At 44.9% G+C, this 26,398-nt stretch overlaps 1 protein-coding gene across 3 annotated transcripts; it reads right to left on the bottom strand.

The window, feature by feature from the left end:
* Nucleotides 1-1,357: 1,357 nt before the first annotated feature.
* Nucleotides 1,358-21,410, bottom strand: foxk2b (forkhead box K2b). 3 transcript variants are annotated; one of them, XM_080856942.1, is made up of 9 exons: nt 20,835-21,410; nt 14,454-14,648; nt 7,968-8,115; nt 7,555-7,701; nt 6,374-6,567; nt 5,574-5,767; nt 5,041-5,334; nt 3,897-4,112; nt 1,358-3,468 (listed from the first exon to the last, which is right to left on the bottom strand). In XM_080856942.1, exons 1-9 carry the CDS (start codon nt 21,128-21,130, stop codon nt 3,242-3,244), a joined length of 1,911 nt encoding a protein of 636 aa, XP_080713068.1. In that variant the 5' UTR covers nt 21,131-21,410; the 3' UTR covers nt 1,358-3,241. The 3 variants fall into 3 exon arrangements, with proteins under 3 accessions (XP_080713068.1, XP_080713067.1, XP_080713066.1); XM_080856941.1 differs by having other exon boundaries at nt 1,358-3,465; nt 5,565-5,767; XM_080856940.1 differs by having other exon boundaries at nt 5,565-5,767.
* Nucleotides 21,411-26,398: the final 4,988 nt, after the last annotated feature.

Below are 26,398 nucleotides of genomic sequence, written 5' to 3' on the forward strand. Positions count from 1 at the left end.
AGCACAGATGGCATGTGATAACGTGTGTGTGTGTCTGTAAGAGACAACAGTGTCCTTCAGATGGCATGTGATAACTTGTGTGTGTGTGTGTGTGTGAGAGACAACGCCGTCCTTCAGAGGGTAACATCAAACGAGTCCAGCTCCACCCACAGACAGACACTCGGGGTGATAATGTGTCACAGCTTCATTAAATGTCTGCCACCTGAGCCCTGGAGCCTACACCTCTCGTCGTTTAGCTCCTGAGGTGCTACTGTCGGCCGCCACCTCTCCATCTCCCCTCGCACACACACCCACAGAGGATTCAAAGGCACCTGGGCATCCTCGTTACACCTTGGGTGCAACGCTATCCCTCGTGTGAGACGATCACCCTGTCCTATGGAAGCATAAGGGAACTGCTGACAGCCTTGACAACCCTTCTTCATTCGGTCAAACGTCCTAAACATGCATGTGGGTCCAGTCACCACACCTTTGTGCTGACACACAATCTCTGGCCATCTTTCTATTAATGTCCTGGTGTGTGTTTGGACACAAGCAGAGCCAATACTATGCAATATTTATGCTGTAAACATGTGTGTATGTGTATGTGTGTATACTCATAGGGAGATCCAGCTGAAGATCCCCAGTCAGGATATCCCCTACCTCGACTTTAAACCACAACGTGCACACACACACACACACACACACACACACACACACACGGCTTCCCTCAGGACTCTCTAAACTTAAACCATAAACATATCTATTTTTATGAATGGGATATACATAACACCATACGTGTTCATATAGCTTTACTCAGCTATGTTTATTTGCACAGAAACACCCCTCTCTGGCTAAAATTCTTCAAGACCACGATATGCAACACTGCCACCCAGTGGATGAGCAGTGGCTGTACCAGAAAGTGCTAGAAACAAAGCTTCCTTGTTTAGATTCAACAGGATGTCTATGGAGTTACGACTGTAATATCAAAAAGTTATCTCCAGCAAATATAAAAGAGAAACCATAACTTCATAAATTAATCTGCAATCAGACATCTGGACCTGAATTAGTCCAGATACAATTTCTATCTGTAGTTTCCCGATTCCCATATAACTGTAGATTTTGACATTGTACATACAGTTGTAAGTTTGTTGGCAGAACTTGTATTGTACAATGTTGCTGTAAAAACTTTTTTTATGCCATTATGACACAAAAACCAGACTACTCCTTGCAACATGAAACATGTACGTAAGAAGGCCAAATAACTGCTCCGGGTGATGAGATGAGATGAAAAGCCGTAATCTTGGATTCATGGGACATATGATAGTTGTATTTATTGAAGTTCAATTACAGTCTTATATTCCCACTGACTTTAGGTGAATAAAATATTTCTGTTGTTGTATTTGCCTACAATAACATATGACCAGAAAAAGTCCTTAGGGCATTCCTTTTTTTTTTTTTAAACTGATTTTTTGTAACCCAGGCTTTATTATCCCAAACAAAATCCTCTTATCTGAAATAAAATTAGTTTGGCCCAATTCAAATATTTCTGAAATGATTTGAAAACATCACCACACCCTCTACAACTTTAGAGGTCATCCTAAGGTCAAGTGAATAAACGCAAGGAAACACAGTCAGTTCTGAGGTTGATAAGGTTTTTAAATTAATTTATAAAAAAAAGCATTTTTACCCACTGAAGCAGAACAAACATCAATCGCTTATTTTTTTGCCTTTCGCGGTGAACACATACAATCTTGAGGACAGACGCACCAGAGCAGGGGAACAGAAAAAAAAAGGGTTGTGGACTGGGGAGAGGGATTCTTCAAGCAAGGGTCTGCTAACACCACGGAGCCAACAACAGCCAAGGAAACAACCGCAGAGGGAGTAAACAAAAACAACTAAATAAAGTCATAAAAAAACAAGAACATTAAATCAAGTGCAGATCGGTCTGATTCAAAACAGGTTGTTGTTTTTTTTTTCTTCAGTTCGGTTAAATGTATAGTTACCGGCTCAGGTTCTTCTCTAATCTGGTACATGCAAGCTCGACGAAGCGTCCGAATAACTACACATGGCAATCACGTAATGTTTTATCTCAGTTATCTGTGCAAGTATGAAAACATGTAGGGAGGTGGAACAACACAAGATCTAAGCCGATTCGGCAGCAACGGTGACAACAAAAACTACGAAACAAAACAAAAAAAAAATCCTTATATGGTTATTCTTTTATCATAGAAAAGAAACTACACTCAGTTTCAGCGAACAGAAAAAAAGAATGGAATTAAAACCATAAGTCCACATAGAAATGCTGCGAGTTGTGTGGTTTTTTTTTAAAGTAATTTTTTTTCTAAATGTCAATGCACCACACTGTCTCCATGTTTTCTTGTCAATAGAATAGTCTTCTGTTGTTACTCTTTTACTCTATAGAAATGAAAGTACAACCAAAACAAAAAAAAGGTCCTATGCTTCATGTATGAACAACAAAATACTGCATTTCTACTTGAACAGCTGTGACCAGGAGGAAGGAGTGGATCAGTCTCAGTTCATGAGAAGGCTAGCTGCCACGATGCGTGGAGGAAACGGTGCTTTTGATCCCTTTGAGCTGAATACACCAGGTCTGCTTCTGATTCTAAGTTCCGGCTATTGACCACTCTCAGTGAGGCTCCTATTAAAAATGCTACTGGTTGGCCCCCTTTCCTCTGGCCTGGTGGTGGGGGGCTGGGTAAGAGGGGTGGTAGATGGTGGGGTGGTAAAGGGCTTAGGGGAGCGTGATGGTGGTGGTGGTTGTTCCGGTTGGGGTTGGGGAAATCGCCCTCTCTCACTGCGGAGTCTTCACATCCAGGTGATTTAAGGCGTCCTGTCAGGGCAGCTCTGCTCAGGGGCCATGCTGGCTTGGCTTGGCTTGGCTCACGGCAGGGGAGGGGGGCTTGAGGCTTTGGGTGGTCTGCTTTCTTTTAGAAGGTCTTCCTCGTCTTCTGTTTGTGGAAAAATTGGTTCTTTTTCACTGTTAAGGGTCCTGGGGTCCTGTATTATTTTCCAACATGAAAAATGAAAAAAATCTTTTGGCACCTTGGGAGGTTGCTGGAAGATATGTGGTAGACAGGAAAGGACAAGATGGGAAAGAAAAGGAGAACGAGAGAGAGATAGAGATAGAGAGAGAGAAAGAAAAGAGAGGAAAGAGTGAGCCTGAACGACAGAGAGAGGTGGTGATAAAGGTGGAGGATGTGTGTGGGGGTGGGGGTGGGTGGGCGTGGGGTTTGAGAAGAGACTACTCGCTGGCTGCAGCTGCTGTGTCTGTGGCGGTTGGCGGCGGCGGTGCTGCTGAGTTGGAGTCTGGGCCGGCGCCGGCCTCCGAGTCCGTCTTCAGGCGCTTGGACTCGGGCTGTTCGCCGGAGGGATGTTCCCGCTCCCCGTTCTGCCGTTTGGTGGGGAGGGAGGCCGAGGCCGAGGCGTGGTTCGCGAGCATGTGCAGGGGGCTGGCCACCGCCGTGGCTACTGGGGAGAAAACCAAACAGAGAGAGAGAGAGAGAGAGATGTGTGTGTTAGTGTGACATCACGTGAAGAACGACTCAGAGACTGAGACATGCAGGTGAAGCTTAAGCTCCTATTTGTGACTTTACATCATGCTGTGTAAGCAAGTGCGTGCGTGTGAGTGTGAGTGTGAGTGTGAGTGTGAGTGTGAGTGTGAGTGTGAGTCTGAGTCTGAGTCTGAGTCTGAGTCTGAGTCTGAGTCTGAGTCTGAGTCTGAGTCTGAGTCTGAGTCTGAGTCTGAGTCTGAGTGTCAACCTGGGATGGCCATAGCAACGATATGTGTTATCAGGTGTATATCTGTGAGAACCACCGTGGGTTGGCCATGGCCTGGTTGGCAGTGGTGTGTGTGAGCAGCTGTGTGTGTGTGTGTGTGTGTGTGTACATATACCAACCTGGGCTAGCCGTGGCCTGGATGGCAGTGGCGATGGGCAGGAGGTGTGTGCCGTTCTGTGTGATGGGTTTGATTGGCAGTTGGTGCTGACCCAGCGGCGCCTGCTGCTGCACTATGGTGACCGTCTGCAGGGACTGGCCTGACGCGCTGCCCTGGAGGATGCGGCCGGCTGAGCCCAGGGCAGTATGGGTAATGGTGGGCATGGCCTCCACTTTCACTGGAGAAGGAGGAGAGAGAGAGACGGTGTCAATGGAGCTCAGGATATCAGGTAGAGTCTAGAGTCTGTGATTCTAATCAAAAACACTTTTTGTTAAATTCAGCAAACTGCTTCTAACAGTCCTCTAGCTCTCCGTTCAGTGCATGCGCTATAAAAACTCGGATGTTTGTACACAGTCCTGGCACCGTAAATGGTAAACAAACATAGCGGCTCGGACCATAAACAATTCAAGCTAATCAACACGTCTGGAGCATGGAAGGGGGTGCAATTTGATTGGTTGCTGAGCTAATATCATACAACTCTCCCTATGAATAAATAATGATCAATTAGAAACAAATAAATAAAAGGGGAAGCAGATACTAATGGAGAGAAATTAAACTAAAGCCATGATGACCATATCACAACATGAGCAGGGAACTTAACTGTGCAATGGAACCGTCTTGACGTTGACAGTGGAAAGAACTGCTCTTTATGTGTAAGTGTTGAGCCAACACCCAGTCTGACAACAACGCTAAGCCTACAGTGGAAAACTGCCACGTCACAGTGCATGTTTCCCACAGGTAGTAAAGTCACCTCACAGGAAACATCCTCACGACAAATGCAATCTGCCAGTTAGTGAAGGACTGAGTTAGGAGCACTACTCCTAGACTGGAGAACAGGTTTGGACTCACACAGCAATAACTGACATTAAGGAGGAGAACATTTACTGAGCTGGCAGTTTATAATGAAAGGCGGAAAATTAACTGTACACAAAACACAGCATAACTGATGAAACCAACACTGTATATTTCAAATCTCATCTCATAGATCATTTCCTGTCTTGAAGCAGTGTTGGGGTCCCATAAGAAAACGCGTTATTAATAAACATCTCCTGCGTGACATCAAACTAGGCTGCTCTCGTGTCCGCTACCCCTGGTCCGTCTCTGACCTTTGGCCTCGATGTGGTCCCCGTTCTGATGCGGTTCACTCTTGACAACCGCACCGATGGTGGCGGCTCCGGTGGCGCTCTGCGTGGTGACGGTGTAGGTGTTTGCGGCAGTGAGGGTGGCTACGCTGCTGACGGCCACGGCGGGCAGCTGGTGCACCACGTGCACCGTCTGCATGAGGGGCTGCTGCGAGGACGACGTGACCGGCGTCGCCACGGCGTACGTCATGGGCTTCACCGTCTGGGGGAGCTGTCGCTGCACGGTGATGAGCACGGGCTGACTGCCCAACGGTGAACCTGAGGGAGAGGCAGAGTGACACACACACACACACACACACACACACACACACACACACACACTGTTAATTCTGCTGAAGTTAAGATGCATCAGAAAGTGTCCAGAGTTCCCAGTGCATTTTGAGTGAGGCCTGTGTCTTATATGCTCTGTATGTAGACCCGGTGTGGCCGGTTGTGTGTATTTGAGTGGAGGTGTTCCGTGTGCGTGTGCGTGAGAGAGAGACACCCACCTGACGTACCTTGGGCAAAGTGTGCTTCTTGTATCACGGTGAGTTTGGGCTGCACAGTCGTGGGTGTGGGCGGGGCCGGAGCAGGGGCGGGCTCAGACTCCGCGGGAACAGGCGAGCCCTCACGGGATAGGCTGTCAGGGGTCTGCACCCCGCTGGAGTGGGCGGAGAGAACCCCCGAGTGGTTTGGAGAGGCCGGGGCACTCCTGACAGGAAAAAGAAGGGCATCACCGGGTCAGTCAGTCACTCAGTTCTAGGGCGGAGTATTGATAACAGCTGAACTGGGAACAGGCTTAAAGGGGTCAGAAAGAACAGAAGCCTGTTTTGTCACTGCTTACGGGGACAACTATGCAGACCTACTCAGTACTTCACAGACAGATACCTTCTCATACTTCTTGAGAACTGACTGTCAAGACCACTGGTCTAATCAGTCTGGTCTAGTCTAGGCAGGGCAGGGGTGCAGTATGCCGCAGAAGCATCACCCAAACCCCCATAGGGGGGAAGCCTCACTGGTTTGCTGTACCTCCTGAGGTGACGAGCCAGTGGGAGTGAGAAGGATTTTACGGCCTTAAAGGGCCACGGCTGATTCGAATCATATGAAGGTTGAGGGTGCGGCTGGAAAGACAAGCTCTTATGAGAATCATGTGTGTTGCTTAGCCGAGATGCTTTTATTATTGTGTGAATGAGTGCTGAAGGATGAACATGGCTGTTCTCTGTCTCTGTAATCTCTGTATACAAGTGTGTGTGTGTTACAGTAACCTCTGCATACCTGTACTTGTGTGAGTGTGAGTGCTTGTGTGTATCTATGTTACCTGGACGAGAGTGGCCCGAGCGGGGTGCGGAAGCAGGGTACGCCCCGCGGACGTCGTTTCCTGAAGGCCTGCTCAATCAGCTTGCCCTCGCACGACGGGTCGATCCTCCAGAAGGAGCCCTTGCCCGGCTCCTCTTGGGAACGTGGCACTTTGATGAAGTAGCGGTTCAGCGACAGGTTGTGCCGGATGGAATTCTGGAACACAGACAGAAGGTTTTTTTTTTACCACTCTGGTCAACCAGTAGCCACTAAAGCTACACACATAAGAGGCAGGCCCAGATTCACTGGAACTGAAAACTGGACTGAAGTTACACACATGAGAGGCAGTCCAACACTCACTGGAAATGAAAACTAGACTGAAGATATGGCTTCACTGAAATTAATGCTGGTTTGGGAAATTAAAGCAGCCAGTCCGGCCACACCAAAGGCAGACATTTATTTTAACACGATTCTTCAACGCCAAAAACTGAATGGGCAAGTAGTTCACACAGCAGAAACCATGATGCGGCAACTGGTCACTAGAAATTAGACTGACATGTCTCGTCCTCTTTTACAGTCTAACCCTTTTCTACACAATGTAACAGAACTATTCAAGTTGAAAAGTCTATTATAGTGAAATTCTTAAATTATAGAGGCATTTCAACCAAAATAACCTGACCAGGAATTCCAGGAGTTAGCCACGCAGGTGCTGGCAGACAGTGAACAGAATAGGGCAAAACAACCTGTGTTTTGTATACATCACAGCATTACCACGGCAAGAGGCTGCCTTAATGGTGCTTACTCACACAGGCTCTCGAGGCCAACTTCAGTGTCCTCTGTTACACTTGCGTTGAGTGTGTGAAGTTAGAAACACATTTGTTAAGACACCACTGGCTGTTCATGCTGAAATGCATGTGTTTGTAAAAGACTTGTCATATGAAGAAATCATAGCTAGTCATGTTATTTCCTCCCCAAAAAACAGCAACTTCTGTATCAACATCCAGCCCAATTCAAACAAGGAACCAAGGTTGACCCCTAAGACCCCTATCTCACAATGATGAGCAGCAAACGGGGTAGCTGTGCCAAAGTAAAACAAGAAACACAGCCAAGGCCTGCCCCCTACGAAGGACATTGCTGGTGATCTCCCAATGCTGATCAGCTCTGGAGTAGCCGTGCCCATGTTCTGAGGACAGTGGTGCTCACCTGCCAGCCCTTATCTGCCGTCCTGTAATAGGGGTAGTTCTTGGTGATGTGCGTATAGATGCCATTTAGTGTCAGCTGCTTGTCCTGGGCCATCGTTATGGCCTGGACGATCAACTGTGCATATGAGTACGGGGGTTTAGAGTCATCCTGTAGAGAGAGAGAAAAAACACAAATGTATTGTTTTATTTAATTGTGGTTTTGTTTTTTTCATGCAAGCTTGCAACATCAATTTCATCACAAAAGCCATGATGTGTCTTGATGTGTAACTCACTGCTGATCAGATAAGTCATCAGTATTGTTATAACCGCCAATCATAACCAACCAAACTCATTTTAACCTCACCGACACTTCCACCAATTTACAAAAATCATTCTCTGGTCATTTAATAATGGCACATTAGCAGCGCTGCTGACCTTGGGACTGTCTCCTCCCGAGGCCTCCTTGTCGTTCTCCGAATGAGAGTTGTCCCCTATCAGCTGCAGGTCGGAGGCGGTGATGCGGCCTATTTTGTAGCCGGAGGAGCCGGCGCCCCGCGGGCTGGACGGACACGAGTTAGCCGCACTGAGAGGGGAGAGGAGAAAAAAAGAGGAGGGGCAGACTGAGCATAATGGCATGACTGTGTGTGTCTGTCTACCCTTGGTTGCGTATGTATATGAGTGAGCGTGTGTATAAAGCCCTTGTAAATGTGCACATTCACTGCACTATGAAGTAGCATGAAGCAGTGCTTTGAAGCTCTGTGTGTACAGTCCTGCTCACCATTATTGGCACCCCTAGTAATTATGAGCAAACAGGCTATGAAAAAAGATGTCTTTGATGTTTATCCTCTTGATCTTCCACTCAAAATATTCATAAAAATCTTACCTTTTCATTAAAGTAAATTTATTGAAAGAAAAAAAAACTGTTGACATTAAATAAATATTTTTTCCCCAAAACATGTGGCACCCATAGAAAAATCTTATACCGTAATTGAAATCTAAGGAGGATGATTCGACTGGCAAAATAATCTCCAAGAATCACAGCTGGAGAATTGCAGACATTATTTGAGTCTTGGGGTCACAAAGTCTCCAAAACTACCATCAGATGCCACCTACATCACCACAGGTTGTTTTGGAGGGTTGCCAGAAAAAAGCCTCTGCTGTCAATCAACAACAAACTAAAGTTCCTACAGTTTGCCAAATGTAAGTCAGACTTTAATGGGACCGAGTTATATGGTCAGATGAGACCAAAATTAAGCTTTTTGGCAACAAACATCAAAGGTGGGTTTGGCGTTTACAGAAAGATAGCCATACAGAAGAGCCCCCCGTACCCACTTTGAAGTATGGTGGCAGATCTCTGATGGTGTGGGGCTGTTTTTCTTCCAAAGGCCCTGGACATCTTGTTAGGATACATGGTATCATGTACTCCATCAAATACCAGCAGATATTAAATAAAAACCTAACAGCCCCCCTCTAGGAAGCTTAAAATGGGCCGTGGTTGGACCTTCCAGCAGGACAATGATCTGAAGCATACCTCAAAATCAACACAAAAATGGTTCACCGACCGCAGAATAAAGGTTTTGCCATGGCCATCACAGTCCCCTGACCTAAACCCCATAGAAAAACTGTGGGATGAGCTGAAGCCGAGTCTACAAGCGTTGACCTCAGAATCTGAAGGATATGTAGAGACACTGTATGTAGGAATGGTCTCAGATCCCATGCCCTGTGTTCAGCAACCTCATCACGCATTAAAGGAGAAGACTTAGAGCTGTTATCTTGGCAAAGGGAGGCTGCACAAAACATTTAATTAAGGGGTGCCAATAACTGTGGCACACATGTTTTGGAGAATAATATTCATTTAATGTCAAAAAATAATAATTTCTTTCAATTATTGTACCTCAGTGAAAAGGTAAGATTTTTATGAATATTTTGAGTGGAAGACCAAGAGGATAAACAGCAAGCCTGTTTACTCATATTTACTAGGGGTGTCAATAATGGTGAGCAGGACTGTATGACCCACACACACACGTACACGCACACGCTTGCAATGACTGCTCTGCGGAGAACAGACATAGACTAAGGTCCCCTTTACACGGAGTCTAGATTCACTTCCGTTACAGTACAACATGACATGTCTGTCATCCCATTTCCCATGAGGCTTTGCTCTGACCATTCGCTGGCCAATTTATATTTGTGGTCATGAAAGTTATGTTACATCTGAATAAAAAGAATTAGATCAAGATAGGAGGCTAATCAAAAATCAGTAGGCTGGGTTAATGAGAGTGAATTCAAGGCCCACCACGAGTGAGATTTTGAGGGAGAACAAGTGATATATATAATGGTTGGAGATCGTGAAACGATCACGTGGGGCAATGACGTCATCAGGTTGCGTGAATCCTTGCAGACGAACACCAGCCCCCGTACCGATTCAAATCTACTCACTTTCTACCCCCGATTTGGATTTGGATTGTTGCGGATAGAGAGTGCGGATAGAGAGTGCTCGTCTACATGATAAGGCTATCTGTATTCCGAACAGCACGGACGCAGACAAACTAGACTTCGTCTGAATTGAGCCTAAGAAAATCCCCAGAACCAGCGAGCAGAGTGCACTTCAGGGTTATGCTGGATAATGCTGCTGTATTTAGGAGCTCAGTATTCTCTGCAACCAAGACAAGCAAAATCAACCCGAGGATGTCTGGTCCAGCTGCAACCAAAATGTAAGTAATGTGCAATGACTGCCATTAGTTCTACAATACAGCAGGACTGATGGTGTTTTCTGTGTGTCTGTGTGAGTGAATATTCGTGTGTAGGTGGATGCGCGGGTGCGTGTGTGTACTGGAGGGCTGCCTTTTGCCTAGCAAGGATACTGCGGCCACATTGCAATCAAGCCACACAGTGGAAGAGAGCACATACAAACAAACAAACAAACAAACAAACAGGACTGCATGTGGCTGTGGGCAGTCTTCCTCGTTCCTCTACAACTGTGACCACCAGCACAGGAACATCACCAAATGGAGGATTCTGGACTTTGAAATGAAACCAGAGTTACTGCTCCAGCCTGCCAGGTTTAATGATTGCTTTACAGGAAGAGGCTTTAGTTAGAGTTTGGAGGGCACTCCTAGGGCTTTTTTAGTTATCAGTGTGGATTGAGGACACCAAATAACGCCAAATAGTTGCTGAAAACGCACTGTGTAGCCTTTAAAAGAGTGCGTCTCAGTCTGTCAATATGCAATCCTCTGTAGTTCTTTTTACACTTTACATACAGAAAATGGCTCCTTGGGAAACCATTTTTGTTTACGGTCAGTTTAAAGGGAAGTGATAAGTTTGAAAGTGATTCATATAATAATAAGAAACATAAGCATTTTTTCAACCGAATGAGAATTCCTTGCTAAAGGTAATTTACTAACATATGGCAAACAAATGCTAAATAAACTACAAATCCTCTCGCACTGCATTCTCAAGGAATAGTTTTTTATTCGCAGTGCACTATAAAAAAGCCAAACACAATCTTTCATCTCAACTTTTGTGTTAATTTCTGCATCAAGCTAGGCTTGTACCCTTGCCTAACTATGTTATAAACATGTGTGAAGGTTAAATCACATTAGAGACCAGATATCTAGATCAATCAAGGTGCCCAACTCCAGGCTACCATGAATCAGGTACTTTCTGGTAAGCTCCAATACATCGGCTAAATGCTTTATTCTGTTCATAAAGCCCTTGAGTCACTGTCCAATGCTATGACCACAGAGCAGACAAACGTCCACAATGGTGAGGAAACGGTGGTGACTTCTGCTGAAAGGATGTACTTAAGGATGTGATTATCATCTCTGGTATGCTGGTGAGGCCTGTGGTGTTGTCTGAGACCAAAAGAGGACACCCACGCGAGGACTCTATGTGCCGTGAGCCACACGCACACCAAAGGCTTTATTTATGTGGCCTCGAGACCTAAACCACAAGACTAAGACTTCTGAATGTGATTCAATTACAGACTGAGACCTGAAGTTCACATGTTGTGCTCTTCGAGGTGATTCAGAAGGCTCAAATGAACAACAAACTGCACCCTGAATGCAATAGCCAATGCAGTTATGCTCCTTCCAGTTGGGCAGCTCAAGTAAATATTGTCAAAGCCACATCTAGGAAAGTTGTTGCCGTAAAATAATTTATTCACACCAAAGACCCATGAGAGAAGCTTGAGGTTTCTTGAAGCTTCTAAGTGAAATGGAAAAAGCTGCACCTGGGTGGACTTAATGGTCACGAGTTGAAACCCAAAGTTCTCATATATAAGATAGACATCTAGCTGCTAAACCAAGCTGCACACAGAGGACTCATCATTGTATCTATGACTTTTCCTCCATATTCCTGAACACAGCATGCCTGAGTCTTTAGTCTTTGTACAGCTGCAAAGTGCTGCTTTCAGCTGGGATAGGTCTAGAGCAGGAGTTTTCAACTGGTTTTGTCCCAGGGACCACCATTCTGACCAGAAAGTAATTTACGGCCCACTGATGTGCCTGCACGCGCATGCGTGTTTGTAACCGCCGCCGCCACACACCCTCCCCCCGCACAGATATTCTGCCTATAACACTTAAATTTGTGAAATAATCAGGGTGCATCGCTAGCCGCCGTCACACTCCTTCCCCCTGCACAGATATTTTGCCTATAACACTTAAATATGTGCAGTTATCAGGGTAGATCACTAACCGCCGTCGCCAAGCCCCCGCGCACATATTCCGGCTGTAACACTTGTCAGTGTCATTTATTCAATATTTTTCACGATCTTCAAGAGTAATCTGGAATTGTGTTGAAATTTCAAAGCGAATTTATGAAAATAAAAAAAATCAATGATGATCTGATCAACATAGGGTCATGTCGCGGACCCCCTGCAATGTCGTCACGGACCCTCTGTTGAAAACCCCCGGTCTAGAGGCCAACCAATGAATTGGAATTCCATTTGTCTCCTCTGACAGAAGCTAATTGCTAATCTATCCGTATTGGCGTTTATAACGGCTGTATTTTTATAAAAAGAAAAGGAAAACTGGGGATTGATCGTTCGTCTCAATTACTTACGTCACTGCGTAGTTTGTCCACCAGAGGACACACTGCAACTTCGGCAAAACATCAATGTAGGGTGATATTTTAGCTGATCATTATTTGAATCATAATGAATACCTCCCATAGTCTCTCCTTGAAGCCTAAATAAACAGGTCAAGTCATCCCTTGCATTGCTGCAGTAGCATTAGATCTACTAACATTACCGTCAGTCACCATAGCTTACATTCAACAGCAAAATTATGTTAGCGTTAGTTAGTGATGGAGGCTACCTTCATTGTTGGTTTGTTTGTGAAACAGTAAGGCAGTTTTACTTAGTAACTGAACAAGTGCACAATCATTTTCTCCTTCGTCATATGCTACTCTGGTTAAGTTAGTTAGCAACAAAGCTGGCTGATATCATGGTTTGCCAGTGGAAGGCAACTGATGTAAATACTAAAAGGACATTTGTTTATGGCCGCTACTTTCATAGGCCAAACTAACATGTACTCAGCTACAGTTTGCTTTTAAAAGCAAGTTCTTCTCCAACCAGAGATGTCACGTCCAAGTCACGTCCAAGTCCATTGAAATGGACCAATAATGAATCTGTTCTTTTGTATCTATCTATCTATCTATCTATCTATCTGCTGTATTGAACACGATAGATAGACTTGTCTCCAAACAACTACTTTTAAACAGTCTGTCCCCAAACAGCGGCACGGCGCAGCCATGGAAGAGAAGGTGGTGTCCAGGCTGCTGATGGAGCCATCGGTGGCGCACCACCTCCACCCCAGCAAGAAGAACCATCTGCTCAAGCTTCGCGTCAAAAGCTGACTGGTTCCAACCTAAGGTACACACTACAAAGTCAGAGCAGGAAGCGGTCACACACCAAATACCTCATGACGCACCTGTCATAACGGGGGTTTCAAGTCAACTTAATGAAAAGTGTAATGAACCCTACCCGGTGGTTAACTTTCATCTCTAAATGCATGTTGAGAGCGTGCCGATCTTGCTCTGTTTTGAAGGGGAAGCAATGTGGCTCAATTTCACAGGGCACAGACTTTAGGGTCTGATGGCTTCAGCACTGGTTGCTATTCCCCTAGGCAGGCTGCACATGTGGGATTGTCAGCACTGGGTGGCAATACTGGGCCTGGCCCCATGGTTTCACGTGTGCTGCTGTTTCAGTCGACAAGCAGCAACGCTTCCTGATGCAGGACATGCCACTAAGCACGACGAGCACCAGGAAAGTGTCCATGACCAATGCATCGCTAAGGGGTACAGGCAGGGCCTGAAGGGAGGTCAGTGAATGGACATAAGAGTCGGAGCCTGTGCTCAGCTCACATCACATCAGTGACCTAGAGCTCATGGCGGCAGTCCTGGCACTGCGACATTTTCTCCCTTGGGTGAGAAATTCTCATGTGCTGATCTGAACAGACAACATGAATGTGGTGGCTTACATCAACAAGCAGGGGAGGCAGCTACACAGGCCAGCACATCGCCATGCCAACCTCCGCTCTTTCCACTCAGGGCCATGAAAGTGCCAGGGGTGTCGACCCAGGGAGCAGAACTTCTCTCCCGGGGTCATCTTCGTTATGGGAGAGTGCAATTTGAATCAAGATGTGGCCAAACAGATCTGGTCGCGTTACGGTCGCAATGGAGAACGCAAATGCTTTGCACACAGCCATGGCCACTGCCACTGTGCAGGGACCTGCTCTCTCAAGCACATATGCACACTTACCTATGGGTAAGGGATACAGACTCAGTAGGTGTGACATGCGCTGATATGAGGAGGAGAAATAAGTGTGTACGAGTTGTGTATATGTGACTGTGTGTGTGTGTGTGTGTGTGTGTGTGTGTGTGTGTGTGTGTGTGTGTGTTAGTGAGTGTGTGTGTGGTTACCTGATTGTCCCCGTAGGGGACGGCAGAGGGCTCATGAGGTGGGCAATATTGTCTGGGATGTTGATGGTGAGGGGGGAGATGTGAGGCTGTACGGCCTTGATGGGCGACTCGGGGGCGTCACGCTTTTCCCTCTTCACACTCGCCAGCGCCGTGAAGTTGATCTTAATGTTGGTGCTGGGGAAACGGAAGGTGCACCTGTGGGCAAGATGGAGGAGGAGGAGGAGACAGAGCAGCATTAAGATGGATCAGAAAATGGGACAGACTAGACCATAGCAATTCATTCTCTTTCACCTGACCAAGAGTCTTTGACACTTAATTAGGGCCAATGATTTTCCGCGATAACGGAAAAGGGACTTTCAGACGCAAACATAATTTTCTGCATACAAATCGCCCCAAATGACCCTGTATTTTGGGCCGCAAGGCTTTATTTCTTTCAAATAAACACGTGAACTATTGCAACAATGAACAAACATTAATTAAAGAACAAAACTACTGAGAAAATGCTCCGGCCAAGCCCCCCTTTTCAACGGTTGACACACACACACCTACAGCAACAATCAGTTAAATTTTCTCGCTCGTCTTCCCAATCGCATTTAAAAAAAAAAATGTAGTCTTCTGTTCTGTTGATGGCTGGCAAACAACAATCTAAGAAGGGCACGTATTATTCACTCATTTTAAGCCATAAATCTACCTCAGGGTGAACAAAATGAGCTGAAACGGGGAAAAAAGCGGAATTCATCAAATGTGAAACGGAAAATGCATTTTTTTGAAACGTAAAATCATTGGCCCTACTTACTGGTGAAGATCCAGTCAACTGGTTTTATTGCCTGCTCCAGGCCCCTCAGTAAGGCCTAGTACTACCCAGCCAACCATCTCTCATTGCCTGCTCCAGGCCCCTCAGTAAGGCCTAGTACTACCCAGCCAACCATCTCTCATTGCCTGCTCCAGGCCCCTCAGTAAGGCCTAGTACTACCCAGCCAACCATCTCTCATTGCCTGCTCCAGGCCCCTCAGTAAGGCCTAGTACTACCCAGCCAACCATCTCTCAGCTCAGCACTCAGATGAGAGTAGGGCAACAGTCCTGAAGGGCCTACAAGCTACAGATAAAATTAGCCCTCCTCATATCACACACACACTGACTTGATCTCAGCCACTGTGAGTCTTCTCATCCACACACACACACACACACAGCCACACACACACACAGCAAGAGAGAGAGATAGAGAGGGGGGGGGGAGAGAGCGCTAACAACAGTTTTGCCATAGAGTGTGTAAATAAATCATGGCATCTTATGGCAGGACTCTTGTCAGGGTTGTTGAGGGTGAGGAGCCAATCCCTAGTGGGACAGAGTGCCAGCGTGCCAGAGTGCCAGAATGCCAAGCACTGCACTGCGGCTTGTGCCAACCTCAGACAAAGCCATCACACAAAAGCAGGAGAGACACAGAGAAAAGGAGACGAGGAGTGAAAGAGAGAGTGAGAAAAGTCTGGCTGAAACCGACTCTTGTTTTAAGTGCTAAATCTGTTTTAGGACTATTTGTTGTTGCACTATTTTTACCTGGTCTTATCATTCAAATGCTTTTGTGGATCTTTTCTGGGCCAGTGAAAAGCACATTGTAAGTGCAACCTCTCCATTACTGTTGTTAGGCTTGACGACAACTATTGATATTATTAACACTAAGAGGACGAAGTGTGTGCCAACCCGGGGCACAAGGGGCATGGGAGCTGGTGCAGCCTGGAGCAGGAGACGAAGCACAGGGACAGGAGAAAAGATGAGAGGACTGGAGCCCACAGGAGCAATAAAGAGACAGTAAAAAAGAAGGTAAAGAAGGAGAAGGAAATGGGACCACAGCTAGAAGGCATACATGAGAGAACGAGAGAGAGGAGCTGTGATGAATACATGTGGAGCGAGGAGAGGAGGAGAGGGAGACTGTAGCGCGAGAAAAAGGGATGGAAGCAGGTGAAGAGAGAACTGGTGCGGATAAAGGTGCACAGAGCAGGACAGCAGGGAAGGAACGAGTGAACTAGTGAACGAGGGAGTGTGTCTGGTTATGAGATGTTTATCACTATTTCCTCTCCACCCAAAAAAATTGCAATGAAATGTTTTGCATGAAAATCAGCACTGCAGTTGGGTGCACACCAGACATAGCAGGGGTCTTGTGTGTGGAGGTTAAATCAGCAGCTTTGGACGTAAAATAGTACTGTGGTTAGAAGCAGGTTGCATGTGCATGCATCAGAGAGGATGCACTGTGAAACAACAGCTCTGCACACGCACACACACACACACACACACACACACACACGCATAGGCCGTTACAGCAACACTGTTACTCGGCATCCATCAATCTCAACTAATCCAGCCCTCTCTGAGCAGACATACTTCAAGCCATACCCGTTCATGCCTGCTGTTTGGGATCATGTTTTTAGTACTCGGCAGAGCAAAAACAAATCATCACCGGTGGGTAGTCAACTGCCTGCCACTCTCTCTCTCTGCCTTACACCCAGCCCAGATATTATGTCCGCTAAAGACAGACGGAGAAGCGTGCATTGTGCTCAGTGCAGTGGCATGGCAACCACGAGGGTTCCGTTAGTGCAGGAATGCTGAAGCTGTAAGCAAATGTCACATTCCATCCAGAAGGGGGCGACCTTGCAGGCAGGCCGATCAGAAACATAAATAGGGGGAGTATATAAACACACTCACACAGGGCCACAACCACAGCCTCCCACACACTCACTCGGACGCATATGCGCAAACAAAAACATGAACACAGCTTCTGATGGCTTAAGTTCATGACACATACCTAGGCTACACTTTTTCTGACCATGCCACCACTCTGTGTTGTTTAATATGTTCTGAAAAGTGCAGAATTGTATGTATACATTCACAAGATAGCTTCATGTTCTCTGCTCTACGCTTGTTCCAGCTACATTCTGAACCACTTCAGAGGGAAGGTCAGATGGAAGTACCTCTCAGGAGGCTGGCACAGAATGCACTGAAACTCCCAAGACATTGTGAAAAAGAACTGAAGAGTGTGTGTGTGTGTGTGTGTGTGTATGTGTGTGTACCACCCCACAGTTTTTCTTCTCTCCAGTCACATTTTAACATTCAGGGAAGCACCTCTGCCAATTTTCTAGCCACCCCCCACCCCCTCCCAACTACCATTCATTGAAGCCTGAGTTTCCCAGACTTTGTTACATTGGAGGGGGGAGAGACAAGGGAGGTTTAAATGTAAGGGTCACAAACATTAGTAAGAGGAAGCCAGTTCGTTCTTCAATAGCACTCTCCAGTCCTCTGTACAGATGGAAAAAACAGCCTTACAAAAGAATGCAACATTTTGAAAACTCAACAGTCTTAAAAAAAAGAAAAAGACCCTCGACAAAATGGCAACCATTTTTCTCCAACTCAAATCATTGCAGGCCTAGACCACAGTAGCCTTGCGAGGTGTGAGACTCTGCACGAGGGATGTGTGTGTGTGTGTTTGTGTGTGTGTGTGTGTGAGTGAGTGTGTGAGTGAGGGAGTGAGTGTGTTCTCTGTGTGTGTGTGTGTGTGTGTGTGTGTGTGGGAGTGAGTGTGTTCTCTGTGTGTGTGTGTGTGTTTATATGGTGGGGAAGGCTGGATGCCAGGGCCGCTTAGGTCATTCCACAGGGGGTCTGTGTGGGATCCCCTTGGTAAGTGTGGCCCCAGTAGACAACGCGTTCATACAAACAAACACACACACACACCCCCAAACAAACACACTGACAGTTGCACACAATGCTCCTGCAGAATCCCCATCTGGTACACTAGTCGAGAAACAAAGTTTGGTGTGTCAGATAATGGCCAGGTTAGGCGAAGCCTCACACCAGAAGCATCTGAACGTAGGCTAGGTGCTCACCGCTTCTCTTGTAAGATTCTGTTCAACGCTACAGCGTTGTAGGTGGACCTAAGAAACATCCTACAGCACTGAGAGGGCTCATGGAAACATGAGATACTATTATCACCTCATCAGAATTCATCTGTCATTCAGCAAGAGCAGTTTATTTTTGAACAGTGTCAATGTGTCAAGTCAATGTGTCAAGCTTTCTCGACACTGACTGGTGCTGGCATATGTGGGGGGAAAAAGTACTAGGCTACAGGTACTTTGGAGGAAATAGGCCTATATGCTAATTTTCAACCTCTTATTTTGACACAAACTTTGTGCCCCAGGGAAAAACCACAGACAGAATGATGAACACTGAAATAATGGAAAATGCTCCTAAAGACACAAAGACTAAAATAATATAATAGTAACTTATTTTAAACGTGGCTAATAAGAATGTCACTGAATGCATACAGAGTCTTTTAAAGTCACACCACTATCGACAGAGAGACACCGTTTTCATGGCACTTATGACCCATCGCAAAACAAACCTTTCAACCATCACAGCTATACTCCAAAACATCACCTTTTTTTATCAGCATCACAATACACTTCCAAATCTCCTTTGGAAGTTAAGTCACCTGAAGTGTTCCTCTGCAGAGTAGTGGCTTTGCTGTCCTAGTGCCTGGAACGCCATCAACAGCTCTTCAGTCTTGTGCAAGGGCTGGTGTGTAGGGATAGAGTAAAACTAACCCACTCCCTCCTCTGCCTCGCGGATAGAGAGAATGACCGCACCTCATTGAGAAAGGGAAGCCAGGTCGATTGGGGGTAATGTGTGAAACGTGAGTCATCTGACAGAGGGAGAAACTAGCACGGAAGTGATAGCCTACATTTGTATCAATAACAGTGTCAGTAAACCAGTGCTGTGAATCACTGATAACTGCTGGCTATGGCTACAGCCAGTACTGAGTCAACGACTTTCCAACTGATTTAGCACCTTCCAATACCATTTGCAGGTAGGGGTATGCACTAGTAGACAGAAATCTAGGCCTACTCAATCAAGACCCTTACCTGTAAGATGAAATTGGGGTTTGTTTTGAATCCTTGAACACAGCCTTGCGACAAGTTCCAACAACAACATTCCACAAACATTCCACAAACCACAGGCAAATCGCAGAAATCTCAACACTGCCACATTCTCTGTGTGCATGTGAAAAGAGTCTCTCACTGAGCTGATTAAGGGGCGATAAAATGTGAGGGGCAATTAAGTTTCACTCAGGGCTACTTCTTCCTTCCGTCCTGTTGTTTGTTATGGTACGATACGATAATCAATCAAAGCATCAGTTCACAACTGCTACTCTTCAGCCTTCCTCAACAACTCACTGGTGGACAGTTTACAAAAGTGGTGTACATGCAAAGGAACTGGGCATGTGACCGTACATTCAAAGACCAACAACTCTGTCATGTAAAGACTTGTACCGCGAACCCAACTTTTTATATCAAGGCCGATAAAAAAAAACGATAAGATTAATGCATTTGACATTAAGGTTGTGCATTAATAACTGCCAAGGACGAAACGCTTATAATGACAAAAGGAAAAACTTCATCATAATATTGTAGAACAACATCATCTGAATCAGCCGTGTGTCCAACTCAGCCATCTCCGAATCGTTTATGTTTACATTGCAGGACAGACATTTGTCCACGAAATAACACGGACATGGCCCAAACAGTGGGTACAAATGGATGTATTCTGAGGGTATGAGAAACATAAAAGCAGCAGCACCTTCAGTCACATCACTTCACATCTGCACCAACATGCACATTTTCACATCAAGAATCAATTTCCCCCAAAACCCTTCTTCTGCTCAATATCAACATACCAGCCAACCTGAAGTCATTACCCCTTCTCTTCAGAATGCAGTAAGTTGATAAAAAGCAACAGTTCTTACCACGTGACCTACGTGCACCTACCCTCTGGACAGACAAGAGGGGAGTTGCTTGTGTTTAGTGTTTACATAGCTTCAGCTTCTAGTGTGTCACTGAACTAGTATACCAGACTAAAATATACTCCCCAGCAATTCTCGGAAGGGCCACCATTATGCGAGTTCAAGAAATCTCTCAAAATACCTTTCCCACAGAGACCACATTGTATCCAGATACTAGGTTAACAAAGTTGAAGGACGATCCAGACTAGGCCAGCCTGCCCGGCACAAAGGCTAGGTGATTATTTACACTGGGAGGAAACATTTCCTGCTTCAAGCCAACGTGCTTTGCTCGTGCTGAGGGCTAGAGCATTTTACAGGAGGCTAGGACCACAACCCAGAAAACAGGGGAGTCTCAGGTTAAACTGTGCAAACCTAGTTGGTTCAGGAGATGTGAAATCTTAGCAAACTGGAAAGTTGATTATTGTGGTTATCTCGCTCATTTGAGAGAAACACACTCTCAAAGGCGTTAGCTACTAATAACGCCAGGGGTAACACGTGCACCAAAGAGGTCATAAACAATAACAATAATAAAGGCGATATACGTGCCATAAACTTACACTCTAGGAAGCTGAAGAGGAGCTGCACCTCGCCTCAGGAACACCCCATCCACGAACACCCCATTTTTGCCAAGGCAACGCAGGTAGAAGTCACCGCTGCCTGTGCCATCCTCGCCGGCTGTAAAGATTTCAAGATGTCTTCGGGATATGAAGCTGGAATGGCCCATACTCACATCCACAGAGCCCTGCGACGAGTTCCTCCCAATAGTTACCGAGCGCTTTTTCATCATATATTCGAATTCACGGCCCTCGAGCCGGGCAACAGCCGGCCCAGCCAACCCGCTTACCACCGCCATTTTCTGGATAAATGCTATAATTTCCGAGAAATAATTAATTTAACGTCAGTTTCAAGATGCCCCAGGATGAGCTTTATTTGGTATCGCTAATGGCCGAATTGGGGACAGGGCATCTAAATTAAAACAGAAAATTTCGAGGGGAACGTGGGGGTCCACAGACAGCGGCACCGACCCACCGCCGCGATACAGAGAGAAAGGGAAGGAGAAAGAGCCAACCAAACAACGCAGGAGGAGTGGATGACATGATTGACACAACCAGTATCCAATCACATACGGATGATATTACGCATTTCGGCAATGTGCACCAATAAGAAAAGAGATATGGACACTTTGTAGTCTGAAGGTCGGTTGCGCTGTGGCTTAACACGCATGTGTTTGCAAACTATAAATACATGTAAAACAAGACACAGATTTTAGTCCATCTCCGGAACCCAAAGGAACCGCCGTAGTTGAATAGACAAAATTCCTTTGAAGCCATCTGTATTTTTGTATGTTTGCTAGGGGCAAATGTCACTAAGACGATGTTTTGGTTTTATTTCGCTAGATACTGCACAATCGAGGCAGAAGTTTACACCATTTGTATGATTGACCTCACCCTAATAAAATAAATCGATTATCCAGATCCACGTGAATCAGAGTGAAATAACCATTTTTTTTTTTGCATTTGACACCGAGTAGCATCGTATTTTCTTTCATAATTATAGAGATTTTCCGGACACTGTATCCTCGACAGCAGTCTGCCCTACCCCAGCAGGGAATCCTGTCGATACTCCATGCAAGGTTTTGTATAGCACACTGTCTGCAGCAGCTGGAATTTGTATTTGAGTTCCCAGAATACTGTTCGCCACTTTACTCGTTTCAAGCATGGAGGTCACTGTGGCACATTTGCACGACGATGAAACATTCTATAGTGTTCATTTCTGATCTATTTTCTCGGGCCTATCTGACACCGATGCTAGATTAAAACCATCTAGCAGGAGAGTACGTTTAATTTGCGTAAGTGGTAGATATTGCTCGACTTGTCTACCGGTGTAGTGGGACATGTGCTTTCGGTGACGTCATCGCTGTGTCGTCTAGGTTCACACACCTAGGCCTGAGATGTTTGTAAACACGGGAGAGCGCCGTGGGGGTTGGGTGGCCAGTGCCAGGGATACTGTTACCCTCCATGACATGGTCCACATATCATAATAAATCAATTGACGTGCAACTGTGACGTTTCACTGCACTGTTCCCACGATTACTATAAACAACATAGAAGCCCAACTGGCTGCCATGCAGTGATGCAACGCAATAATGTAAGGATTTAAAACAAAAAACTTCCAGCGATGCAAAGATTTGAACTAGATACACAGTTTGTGGTAGGGATTGTGAAATCGTGGGCCAGACGTAGCCTATGAGTCTACATATTGAATCGTTTTCAGTGAGTTATAATTAGCCTTATTAATCAGGTATCAAATGCTACTCTTAATACCTGCTCTTGTCTCATTTGGAAATGTTATATGTTATGTTAATGTTATAAAAAATAACTGAATAGATCTGTAGCCTACGGGTGGGTGTCCGTTTATGGTATTGTTCACGGTACAGATTGATCTTACATTATGATGACCACTAGATGGAGACTTTAAACTTGACAAATGCCGACTCCTGCTCCTAGTGTTGGCATTCAACTCGTGGCAATATCTGTGAAGACCAGCAATTTTTTCTGGTCTTCCAATCTGAGTGAATGAATCGGATGTCGATAAATCGAATTCTAGCATGCAATATGTCATCTAGTTTATTTAACCTCCTTACACGTTTGTGTCTAAACCTACTTGTGTTGCTTAACTCACCAGCAGATGTCATACATAAGACCAAAAGCAGTGACGCCCAAAACTCTGACAGTGGGTTGTCACAGTGATCAGGCACTGAGAAAAGGGGACTGAATAGCTTAGGTAATTCAGCTGTTCAATTAAACATTCTTCTTCTTTCCTCTCTGAGAATTGTTTTTTAATTGTAATTTAACTTTTTAAGATCTCTGCTAATGATATACAAGATGATTTTCTCAATTTATATATATATATATATATATATATATATATATATATATATATATATATATATATTATATTCTTAATGAGTGAGTTGCCTATTTGAGAGAGACTGTTGAGACAAAGAAATCTCTCTTTTTTCAGGGATGTAAAATCTTCTCCACCATGATCGTCTTGTAATTGCCATAAAGTTTTAAATAGTTTAATGTCTGCTTCTTGTCTTTTTTCACTTCTCTTATATTGGTACATGTAGCCTACGTTATTTCTGTTCTTTTGTATATTGTATTTTGAGTAGCTAGCATACACAACGTGCAGGTCTGCAAGCACCTAGGACAAGCTGTACTTGCCTGCTATTAAATGTAGGAGTTCAGAAATCAATACCTGACACTTAGGAATGCTTGGATTGTAATTGCATTGGAAAGCTCTTACTGGCCATTTAGGCAACCCACTTTGAACTAATGGTGTAGCCCATCAGAGCAGTGTAATAATTCCACAGGGACTCCACTAGCTGGTTTGTATGCAAGTGCATTTCTGTCACCTTCCCACTCTGTTCCTTTGCAGATGAGTGGGAGAGTAGACCTGATTCCCTATTGTTGATCAGGATAGATTGCTTTTCATTGAATTCTCACCACTAATCATGGAAAGTCTGATTATCTGCAGCTAATCATCTGCAGATCACAGTTTAAAGTCAAACCCACAAGGCCCATCAGAAGGTAGGCGTACTGTTTGTGTTTTTGTCTGAAATGCTGTCTGCTGTCAGATCTTTCCAGGTTTTTAATCTGGGAGCCTCACATACACCCCTCATCTGCTTTGGTGAGGGCTTTCAATTCTGCTAATAGTGCCTATGTGAAATGAGGGGATTTTTGAACTAATTCTCTTGTTGTTGTTTGAAATTCTCAGTTTGCGGTAAACTTACAGGAAATGACCCTGTTGAGAGGCTGAGAGATATTAACTGTCTCTCTGGGAGAGATTGAAAGCGAGAGAGAAAGTGAGGAACAGAGAGAGCGGGAGAGAGAGAGCATTACCGTTCAAATGGTCTCTACTCCAAAGTGCTGATGCAGGAGGAGGGCATGTTGTGGGCGAGTGCCGGGGGGAATGGCTCTCCTTCTTCCTTCCTTTAACTGGTCTGAATTAGTTTCTGTCAATGCATTTGCTCAGACATGAACCTGACCACATCTTAGACAGTCCATTATGCATTTGCTCCCAACTGCACCAGAATATACTGCAGCAAAACTAGATTTATTTAACATGTTCATTATTCAAACACAGATTAATGCATTGTTGTGGTCAACTGAGACATTTCAATTTCCCAATTAAAAAAAAACCTTAAATAGCTGTCCTTAGATCCGTGAACTGTCTGGCCTAATTTCAACTCCATGCTTCTGAGTGGGAAAACGCCTGAGTCAAGGACTCAGACTGTTTAGACAGAGAGGGAGGATTTATTGCTACAGTAAGACACTATAGGTGTGGTTCGGCAACATCCTCCATCAGAACTAAAATGGCCTGTTAGGCTGGTTTCTGTGGTCAGAGCATACCTGTTTACAATAACAATTGTTCAAATACTAAAAAACTAAATCTGCCTCGTCATCAAGTACTACAAGAAAAACAATCAATTAGCATACATATTTATTAACCACACATACTGCCATAGTGTTTTCTAAGGAAGTACAAATGTGTTGTAGAATTCACAAGCATTCAGTTTACAAAAGTGCTTCAAAGTGGAGAAGATTCCATCTCCATCAAGTAAACTCATGGTCTAGAGTCTCTCCGAGGTACAGATATACACACTTGACTTCAACAGCAGTCAGGAAAATCCAAATGTGCCTATGCAAACACAACATTTATACGAAAGTTTCAAAAACATTCTCAATCAATAAACATGTATACATAAATATATATTAATGTATATATGGAAATGTCCACATAAATCAGTTGTATGTGTATAATAAAGACATTATTTATTGGACCATGTCCATTTCAGACAAAATGTATAGAACTGGGTATAGTGCTCACTTTCAAATCATGATACTTTCAGTTCAGTCTGTGTCCAATCCTCATCGTCAGTCATAAGATTTGACATCAGCTTGCTTCTTAGTCCTTTCCTCTGAAGTAATGAGATATGGGTCCACTGTAGTTCACTGTAGATATCGTATCAGACTATGCCTTTAAGTGGCAACAGCTCTTCATATGGCACAGTGAGGTTCCCAAGGTACCAGAAGATCCAGAACACCAGGCTGATGAAGACGAGGAGGGGCCCGGAAAGCACGAAGAAATCCCAAAAGCTGAGCGGAGCAAATATGCCCAGGAGCAAGAGGACTAGGCCCACAACATCACAGAGCACTGCCAGGAAGAGGAAGATAATGCACCGCCCGCAACAGGCCTTACAATCCATTGCCGTGAGAAGAGGGACTTCAAAACGGCATGGCAGTGTCTTCGCAAATGAGCGACACCAGTTTTGCTGAGGCACCTTTTAAAAGGATGCCCTGCATTCCTATGGATTGCATTGAACGCCCTACTTACTTGTCCTCAATAGCAGGAAACAGCGGGTGGACAGGTATACAACCACCGCAACAAGTTATGCTGCTCTTTAACACCCCCACCCAGCCCCAAGCCTCATTCTTTCTTTAAATGCCATGTCAGTCTTGTGAAAAACAGATCTATTAATAGAGCAGTACGTCAACTGATTGTGCTTCTGAGCTTTAAAAACAAACTAACAAACAAACAAATAAAAATATATATACCTAGGTGATAAACCATCAGCTTACCAGAACTGATTAACAGATGGTGACTGGCTCTGAGACCAAATCTCAGCCACAATCACCAGATCATAAAGAGAATTTTGCCACCAACTTCACGTAATCTCTTATCTCATCTTTTAATTTGCTAATTAAATGGGTGCCTATAGGATTGTCTTGAAAAGTATGAAGTTAGATTAAGAAGTACAACTAGACATGGATGACCACTACCAAGATGGGTTCATTACCGTGCTATTGATACAGTCAAACAGTATTATTTAATTAATGGTTCTGTGCAAACATGGACATGCACTTGTAGTATAATCAGAGTGTATGATCTAATCTAATTGATGAACATGACTGTTCCTTTAGAAATATAGACCATCTTACAACACATATCCAAATGAATGAGGCATTAGGGAATTACAATCATGCAGGATGAGACAGATTGCGCTTTGAGAGGCTCCATTGGGTTGGTGGTTTATTTACAGTCAAACCAGTCTTAC

The sequence above is a fragment of the Sprattus sprattus genome, assembly GCF_963457725.1.
Source record: "Sprattus sprattus genome assembly, chromosome: 18".
NCBI classification, from domain to species: domain Eukaryota; kingdom Metazoa; phylum Chordata; class Actinopteri; order Clupeiformes; family Clupeidae; genus Sprattus; species Sprattus sprattus.

Bases quoted from the DNA above. Each gene is read 5' to 3' on its own strand.
- foxk2b (XM_080856940.1), bottom strand. From the start codon at position 21,130: ATGGCGGTGGTAAGCGGGTTGGCTGGGCCGGCTGTTGCCCGGCTCGAG. The intron at 14,649-20,834 runs GTAAGTTTATGG...TCTTGCCCACAG, and splicing joins CCTCTTCAGCTTCCTAGAGT to GTGCACCTTCCGTTTCCCCA. The intron at 7,702-7,967 runs GTCAGCAGCGCT...CTCTCTCTACAG, and splicing joins CGGGAGGAGACAGTCCCAAG to GATGACTCTAAACCCCCGTA.